This window comes from Arctopsyche grandis, chromosome 8, assembly GCF_051622035.1.
Source record: "Arctopsyche grandis isolate Sample6627 chromosome 8, ASM5162203v2, whole genome shotgun sequence".
Taxonomy (NCBI): domain Eukaryota; kingdom Metazoa; phylum Arthropoda; class Insecta; order Trichoptera; family Hydropsychidae; genus Arctopsyche; species Arctopsyche grandis.
Genome location: NC_135362.1, coordinates 6,633,948 through 6,643,870, shown reverse-complemented (window position 1 = coordinate 6,643,870; position 9,923 = coordinate 6,633,948). Strand labels below are relative to the sequence as shown.

At 29.7% G+C, this 9,923-nt stretch overlaps 1 protein-coding gene across 1 annotated transcript; it reads left to right on the top strand.

Annotated features, from left to right (window-relative positions):
* Window positions 1–7,631: 7,631 nt before the first annotated feature.
* On the top strand, window positions 7,632–8,778 carry Mp20 (muscle-specific protein 20 transgelin). The gene is made up of 4 exons (XM_077435960.1): window positions 7,632–7,742; window positions 7,829–8,040; window positions 8,120–8,240; window positions 8,318–8,778. The coding sequence occupies exons 1-4, from the start codon at window positions 7,713–7,715 to the stop codon at window positions 8,507–8,509; spliced, it is 555 nt and encodes a 184-aa protein (XP_077292086.1). The 5' UTR covers window positions 7,632–7,712; the 3' UTR covers window positions 8,510–8,778.
* The last annotated feature ends 1,145 nt before the right edge of the window (window positions 8,779–9,923 follow it).

The window sequence follows — 9,923 nt, the reverse complement described above, 5'->3', positions numbered from 1 at the left end:
TCACAAATTGTTATCACTTCTTTTAATTCGATATGTCCAGAATCTCGGAAAAGCAAAATGTGCATACGTATTACAGGCCACCAGTATTTTTAAATATTGTTAAACGGAAATCATTATATTTAATGTTTTGCAAAATATTTCTCGATATATAGAAGAGTGGACTTATGCCATTTTAAAATATATGTATATTTATATTTAGACATTATTAAAACTGAAGTAAAACGAACCTTTCCATAATAACGATGCAATCATACATTTTATACAATATTACTTACAAAACCTTGACAATGTAAGAATTTTATCCTGTATGTATATACATACATACATATGAATGTACACTTATCTAATTCACTAGATGCTTGGATCACTTTTCAAATTATCCACCGCGATATTAAATTATCCAACACGACCACACAAATGTCAAAGAAATCTATTTAAAATACAATTCAACGCACTCTATCTTGAGAGTGACACGCGGACTAATTATAACACTCTTGAAGATATTATCTAAATCAAGATTCAATGAAGAGGCGAGTTTTACGCAGACGACAATAATACAATAATACACACACGTCCACCGACGCAAACTTGTCCGGGAAAATGAATTACCTTTTGGCTTCCTTTTCTTCTTTGTGAGGCTTCTCGAGCTTCGATGCCAGAAGCATGGAGTGAATATGCTCGATAGGAATGCGTAGGTCGGCTAGGAAAAACAAACTTTACTGCCAAAATAAAATTTCATCTGGATTAGATACGCCGTTGTGGAAAATTTTTAATCTACTCCACTTGCAAGTAGTACATTTAAACGATTTATTAAAATTGATTTCGATTTATCGCATCCGAACGATTAATTTGAAAGTCAGCAAACGGCAATCGGGTGAAGCTAATCGAATTTTCGCGAGCGACGAATTTTCACAAATTGTAATCAATCCAGCCGAATTTTCCACGGTCACGGATCGCATCACGCTGTGATTGCGTTAAATCAGCGACGCATCGTTTGCCAAATTTTCGCAAATTATGTATGTTCGCGAATTGCATTTACAAATGTTGCATATAATTTGACGATGATTAATCGGTGGCCACTGTTGATGATGAACGATTGCACTTAATGTTTCGGCCATATTCACGAACGAGCTCGTTTATTCCTGCAGGGAATATTTTTATAATTAGTTCCGAAACCCAGTATACTGCTATAGTTTAAAATTTTAACTTGAATATTTTTCGCAAAATGGCAAGTTGCCGAAATCGTCGCAATCAGCAACTCAACACTACTCGAGCGTAAGAATCATTAGCGCAAACGATGTTCAATACTGATGATAGGATATAGGACGTGATTCTATATATATATAATGTTGTATAAGGCATGTTGAAATAATATATAGACTAAACATACATATGTTGTTAATATGTTTACAATATCTTGCGTCCGAATGGAACAGAACCAAAACCAAACCACGGAAGCTTAATATACCAGAAAAATTATGATATAAGAAACACCGGAATAGTATTTTAATATTTATTGAGAACGTTTAATCAACCCTTAATTTGACATTAGAATATTTAGGACTAAGACTTAATGGGTAATGTTAAATGAGATTGAATTTCATCAAATAAATATGTACATATATGCATGATTGTATGTATGTATGTACATAGTTATTCAAAAAGGATTCAACCATATGTATATAAATATTGTATATACATATGTATGTATATAAATATTACAATATTTAAATAAAGTGTGATTATAAGAAAATACGTAAAATTTTCTATTTATAATAATATGTAGTTATAATAATATTTTTTATGTATTTATAACAATTATTAATAAAATAAATACATAAAGTTTTTACAAAAAAAGCTATAATCTTGTGATTACAAAATATCTACTTAAATGGAATGGTAATATTAGACAATTACTTTTGGATCCAGAAGCTTTTTCTTAAAAGTTTATTTTTAAAATTCATTTTAATAAGACCCTTTTATTACACAAATTATAAAAAATCACTTAAAATTAAAAAGTAAAATTTATAAAAATCTCTTTATTATAAAACTAAAATCTACAAAAAATATCTTTTTATTATTATATAAAAGTAAAATTTATGAAAATCTCCTTTTACTATAAATGTAAAATTTATAAAAATCTCTTTATTATAAAAGTAAAATTTATAAAGACCTCTTTTTACTGTAAAAATAAAATTTATAAAAATCAAAATATTAAATTAAAATTTATGAAAATCTCTTTTTATTATAAGAGTTAAATTTATAAAAATCTCTCGTTATTAAAATTACTACAATTATGATCGTAAGAAATATCATTATATTAACGAAATAATTAAAATAAAATCAAATCAAGGACGTTTATTTTAGTTTTATTTAAATATATTTTTGTAAATCCACCTTTTTACATATCTCGTCTTATTAACTTCATAAGCTAGCATTTTTCTAAAAAAAAAATATGCAAAATATACTTAATTAAAATGGCAAACCTTTTTCTGATAGTTAAATTAGTTAATAATTCAAATATTAGCATAAAGCATGATGCCGAGAGTGATAAACAAGACTTATAGAAAAAATATATGTGTATATTATTTTTTATATATATATTTTGAAATATATTATTCATATTCATATCAAATCTATAGATATCTCTATAGACATCTCTATAATTTCGTGTTTATTATATGTATAAAAATTGTAATAATAATTGTACACAAAAATCTAAGAATAATCCATATATGTCTCTATGATTATTATTTCTGTACTGATTAATTGTTATATGCTATGTATTCTGATTGTATATGTATTATTGTATTTCTGACCGTTATCGTACACTCGTCGCATTGGAGCGATCTGTAATGACGAGTGTATATTGATTTTAACAATAAAATAAAATAAAATATATGTATCTGCCAATTAGATATATATATATATATATATATATATATATATATATATATATATATATATATATATATATAACACGAATATATGTATGTACGTACATGTTTCTCATAAAACAACTACTTTATAATACAATTATGTACATATGTAAATAAATTACATCTATCTGATTAAAAAAAATATAAGTAAAATATTAAGTCAAAATAAACACCATTCAATAAAATAGTACAATAACCTATATCATTTTTTTTATTTCAGTGAAACTGGGAGACGACTCACCCCTAAGCACGAACAATAACAAATGGGGTTGCGGAAGTATGGGAAGTGGACTTTCGGCTCATCATGCGGCCTTTTCCAGCCTCTTAGCAGCCGGACCGCCATACTTACTAGCCGATCAAGTGTCCAGTTTACCCAACTTACCAAATTTACCCAATCTGTCCAACCTGCCCAAGCACAACCACCTTTTCTAAAAAAATAAAAACAATATACGACAAAAAAAAAATCTGAACTGTGTTGCCGGTTCGAGACGATAAGACATTCCGATTTAACAATATTCTAGTCGTTAGTCAAAGTGTGTCATCAAGTTGTAAGAGTAGCTTTTAAAATTGTGTTAACATTTTGCATCATCAAAAAACCAATATTTGATTGTGTCCAAATTTATGTGTTTATTTTATAATTTATCTATGTATATTATATAATATATTCGCGCAGTTTATCATCGAAACTGTAAAATGTACATGTATGATATTTTTGATGACATGTTTAATAAAAAATAAAAAGTAAAAAGATTTCACTATATAGTACATTTTATGTGTAACTTCCCGTCCAATTTTTCATTTTCGATTGGCAAATTAGCGTTTATATTATTATATTATTATTATCACTATGAGTTTATGTGCCAAATATTAATACATTTTAGATATTACATATATTATTGTGTATAATAATTGTCATTATTTGAACTATCTAATATTATGGAAATTGTTTTATCTTCATATACAATTTTTATATAAATAATAATAAATAGCTATGTATGTATCTGTATATGATTGAAACGACTTTATTTAACATTATTAAAAGTAATGCAAACCTTAAAGGACTTCATGTATGTATCATATTTTTAAACGAGGCATTGAATTGTATAAATTGTAAAAATAAATCTTTATTTCATTCGAAATGTTTTCAAAAATATTCCATTTTTAAATAAATTCATCGTTAGGTATTCAGTCATTTTAAAAGCAATAAAAATGAATCAATACATTACGATTCAATGCATCGTTTGAATTTGCCTATCTGCAGTTGTATACGAAATAAGAATTATACAATTTTTCATTTTATAACAAAAAAATGCTTTATAATAATTTTGTACATATTCATATATGTACATATTATGATATAAAGTTGAGACTTTCTATCTGAAATGATATTGAAATTATTAACTACAATATATGAAAATATCTGAGCGATCGTAAAGGATTTAAAGAAATAATAAAATTATAATAATATATACATACATATATTAAATTATTTTTTATTCGTTTGATATTGAAAAAAAATTAAATGTGTCCAAATTCACTATGAATGTGATGAAAAATAATTAATATTGTGAAGCGATATGATATTTTTATAAGAAAAAATACAGTGATATAATTAATAGAAATTTTCTGTGTTTTAAGCACAAATCTGCATTGCAATTGTTCAATTTCATACATACATAAATTGAAAGCAACTAAAAAATTGCTATCAATATTGAAATTATAATCAATGGCTTGTTACAGAGGACTTTCATTCGACATTCCAAGATGTAAGAATTAAAAGCCATATATTCCATAAAATTTAAGACTCCGACGTCCAAAATAACAGATAATAGTCTTCTTCACGTTTTCAACTTGGAGAATTTCAACATAAACATTAGAAATAAATAGAACTAGGCAACATCACGTCTGTAAATAGTTGTTAAGTGATAAGTCCACGTGTGTAAATATTTTGTCCCTCCTTTACATACTAAATTGAATTTCTAGTCGTCAAATATACATAGTTTATAAATGAATACAATCTTTATTATTTTTTAGTTTATAGAAGACCCGTCTTGGAAGCGTGAATAATAAACATATTTGCAAACTGTCCAAGTTTACTTTATTGTGACACGAATTAACAGCAACAGTGTCGGTTTGAGTGAATTTATTAATTTTGTATAGGTATAATTTTGCCGATGGAAATTTTGCTTCCAAGTGTGGTCAATTAATGTTTGTGTGAACTGATCGCGATGAAGAAACAATAAAATCGAATTTTCAAAAACTTTTGTTATTTTTGTATTTTATTCGTGCGAACGAGAGTATTTTTGAGTTTATCCCCCGCTTGGAATTTTGGAATTTCACATAAGAATCGACCATAGTCAAACGGTGAGTCATTTTCCGTTTGAGAGCGTATGTGTGGAACTCTCTGGAAAATTATTGTGAAAAAAAAATAATAATTCACGAATATTTCCACTAAGTTTAGGATTGCCCGCATTTGCGCGTGGGTGGCTCCTCATGGGTGGATTAGCGAAATGTAAAATTAAATAAGCACGTATGTATATTCTTTAAATAAATTTTAGTAAGAAATTTGAAGATTATACATACTTTATTGTTAAAGTTTTGGCATTATTTCAATATTAAAAAAATATTGAAACATTACTATGTATGTATGTACCTACGCAGATGTATTAAAATGTTCAATGAAAAATGTATGAAATTTTTTGGCGACTACTTTAGTAGATTTTTCACAAACCCTACGAGGAATAAGTTTTACATGTAACCCTACGAGGAATAAGTTAAGTTTTGATTTGATAGGTAGGAGGAATATCCAAATATCTATGCATATATTTTGCAAGGAAACACTTCAATGAATTTCATATTGATGTTCATAAAGTCGAATAAATTAACAAAACGAAAAAAATAAGTATCAGTTAAGAATAAAGTTCATCTTCAGATAAACAACGAAGCGATGGAGCTTTGCTTGGTTATTTTAACTGTGATAAAATAATAACTTCATAAAAATCGATCCAAATTAGTTATGGAAAAAAATTCACCAAACTTTCGAATATTATATGTAAAGTATAAATTTAAATAGGCATTACATTACATAAATTTACAGTCAAATTTTGCTAAGTTTTTAGTATTAAAAAAGCAATCTCAAGGTTCTTCAAAAATTCGTTATGACAAATATTTAGAATAATGAAACAATTTAAAAGTTTCCTAGAAGTTCATTACAACGAGATTGGACTGTACTATATAAAATTAATAATTTATGTCAGAGTATGGAAATAACGTTAAACATATGCAATGTGTAATAAAATAGAAAGATTTTAAATCATGGCCATTAGGGAGTTCATTAAATGGCTCGGTAAATTATTACTTATATTACTCGGTAAATTTTTAGTGTTTTATCACATTCTTCTCTTTTTTTTAATCTAGCAACATTGGCACGACATTAACAACATTTTTTTCAATCTAGCAACAACGTTAGATCCAGGATGAAAAACATACAATAATGAAAATAATAGTAGAAGTTAGAGAACGAATTTACAAGGCAGATGTAGTAAGTCTATCAGTTTTAGATTCTGATGATGAACCATACGTTGCAATGGTTCCATCTGTGACTAAATATGTAAGTCAGTTTAGGAAATAAACTGAACAAAATAATAAGATCTAGGAGAAACAAAATAAAGAAATTGTGAGAAAGGAAATGACTTTTTTTGATAAAATTAAATAAAACAGGAAGAATTAGATCACAACTATTGGACGATAGTGTGAATACATTGTGTTTTCTTCGCTGTATATTTTCTTAAACGACGAGTAAAAAAATAAATATTTTAGTTTATTGAATTCATTATTATTCATACCTTTTTTTTTTTGAGCAATATATCTTAGTATAATATACAAATATTAATAAATAAAAATGAATGTCTGTCTGTGTGTCTCGAATAGGCTCCTAAACCACTGAACTGATTACGATGGAACATTCAGGATTTGTTGTATGCATGTCCGGAAAGATTACTGTGAAAAAAAAATCGCCCAAAAACGGGAACGGAAAAGGGAAAAACGTGAATGAGTGTCATTGCAACGCTATAATTTGAAATGTTTTCACGTCGCGACCATCGTGTTCGCTGCCTGAGTTTTTCCGACAAATGTGGCATTGCAACGCATGCCGGGTTTAGCTAGTATATAATAAAAAACGTTTATTTGCATTTGGTTAATTATATTCAATAAAAAAAAAGTAAGCCGATAATTGGTAAACAAATCATCGGGTTATTGGTAAACGGAAATTGCGGTAAATTACACTCCCTAGTGGTCATATAAAGCTAAATTAATCACAAGAGGCTTTCTTTGGGATTACTTAGGAAACAGGTAACTAAAAATATATCGGATCTAGTGCAATTTTCATTTTCATTTAGTCAAGTTAAAATAACACAATATTGAAAAACCTGTTTTATATATCGTTTCAATACTTTATATACATATAATGCCTTGTCAAATGTATTGCTATACATTATTTTTCATTTCAAAATGAAATTCGCTTCAAATGCGTCATACTATGCGAAAAGCTTGTGCAAACAAAACTTGAAACCGAATTAACCCGTCTAAAAGATGTTTCGAGAGTGGACTACGCCCCTGTCGGCGGGGGCAGGTTGTTCCCGTGGGAGAGGCGCGGGGGCTGGAGGGGCACTATAAATTGTTTGACTCCAATCGTCTCCACAGTTAAGGTCCAGCACCAGCAGTCAGCTCCACAGCTACTTCGGGCTACTTCATCTCACAAACACACACTCAACCATGTCTCTTGAACGTCAAGTCAGGGCCAAGGTGAGCCCAAATACTCCAAACTTAATCCACCATCAAAAGTGATTGTGACTGTTAAAACCAGTGATAACAATATATTTTTTCCACAGTTGGCTGGCAAGCGCGATGCCAACCAAGAGAAGGAAGCCCAAGAATGGATGGAGACCATCCTCGGAGCTAAGTTCCCCCCAGGCGAACTTTACGAGGATGTCATCAAGGACGGCACAGTCCTTTGCCAACTGATGAACAAGATCTGCCCCGGATCAGTAGCCAAGATCAACACTAGCGGTGGACAATTCAAAATGATGGAAAACATCAACAAGTAAGTCGCATCGATCAAACACACCTAAAAATTGATTGATTTGAGGCAGCCATTTCAATACCTATATGATTATCAACAGCTTCCAAGGAGCACTCAAGAACTACGGAGTTTGCGACATTGACGTATTCCAGACCGTAGACTTGTGGGACAAGAAAGACATCTCTCAAGTCACCAGCACACTCTTCGCCCTCGGCAGACAGGTGCTTATCTCAAATCAAATGATTACACTACATCAATTTCAGACATTTTGACTAATATCTTTTGCGTTTCCTTTTAGACATACAAGCACCCAGAATGGAGCGGCCCATACTTGGGACCCAAGCCTTCTGATGAATGCAAAAGGGATTTCACAGAGGAACAACTCAAGGCTGGACAGACAATGATCGGTCTCCAGGCTGGTTCCAACAAGGGAGCTTCACAAGCTGGCCAGAACATGGGAGCTGGACGCAAAATCCTCTTGGGAAAGTAAATACATACATAAAAACCAACGTAAACCAAGTCCAGGCGAAAATTCAACTGCTTAAGCGCGCTATACCAATCCTGGAATTTTCCTTTCATACGCCTTAATACGAAATGCACTCAAGAAACAACACAAAGCAAACAGGCGTATCGTTAGGCTTTTAATTGTAAATATTTATTAGTACTTTTATTATTATAAACAAATAATTTTATTTTATATTTATGTGAAATTTTATACGGACTATTTTAATTTATTACTATTAAAAAATACATTTTCAATATCAATGACTTTCCTTATATACACACCAATGACATTCCAAACATGATTCCTTTTCAAATACAATACAAAAGTTACATATAGATTTGATTGCATGAATTAAAATATTCCACGTTACGGCTGTGGAATGTGGCCTGAAATTGGTACAGCCGTGGAAACTAGTTCAAATATGTCGCGCCGTACAAAACGCTTGGTTATTTTTGGGGATTCGCTATAGCGAGGTGGTGGAGTGTGCTTCACTTTATTTGGAACCGTGAGCTGGTTTGAAGGTGGGGAGCAAGGAGATCTAGAATTGGCTCAGGAGTCAAGCTTCTGGAGATGCTTAGCAGACTTCAGTTAAAAAAAAACACGAGATAAGAAAAAAATTCAGAAAAATGTCCAAGGTCGCTAAAAAAAAGGCACTCTGATTAATGAGGGAAGACATTAGCTAGAAAAATAAGCAGAAATAGTCTAATTTTCGCGATTGAAAAATAATAACGAAACGAATAATCGTTTCACAGTTTGTTTGTTCGTAAACGTGGTTCAAAATTGATGTGAACGAAACGTGGATGAAAATTGATCTCGCTCTGCAATCATCGATGCTTTCGGATATAAAGGAAATATTTACAGAAGGTGTTTAAATTTAAACCGAATGTTTACAATAGTCTGAATCATATATTCGATTCAATGTGAATGAAATTATGAATAAAATGTATCGGGAAAAGTCAACGATTTTTAATTAAAACATTCGAATTAAAAGTTTACATTCAATTTAGTTTGTATGTAATTAATTTTCTACGCATGTATTATAAAATTGTCAAAACAATAATGTTTTATGATACTAAAAGCTAAATCACAAAGAGGTCTCTAGCGGTAAAAATCGCAACTAGCAAATTTTCCAACCACCCCAATAAATTTTCCGATAGTAGTATAACTTTTCATTCATAGATGTCGCTAGGAAAATATTCAGTTGGTATTAAAACTCAATAGGTAGATGTTGCTGCAAAATGTTTTTCAAATATATATTTACTTTATTTACTATACGTATTATACATATATTCATAATTTCACTATATAAATATAACTAAAAGTACATTTTTTTATGTATATATTTGGACTTAATAATATTGACTGGAATATATTATATATACATACATTTACATAGTTC

Excerpts from the sequence above, each read along its gene's own strand:
- Mp20 (XM_077435960.1), top strand. The coding sequence starts at position 7,713 with ATGTCTCTTGAACGTCAAGTCAGGGCCAAG. Across the intron at positions 7,743-7,828 it reads AACGTCAAGTCAGGGCCAAG|TTGGCTGGCAAGCGCGATGC; the intron begins GTGAGCCCAAAT and ends TTTTTTCCACAG. Across the intron at positions 8,241-8,317 it reads TCTTCGCCCTCGGCAGACAG|ACATACAAGCACCCAGAATG; the intron begins GTGCTTATCTCA and ends GTTTCCTTTTAG.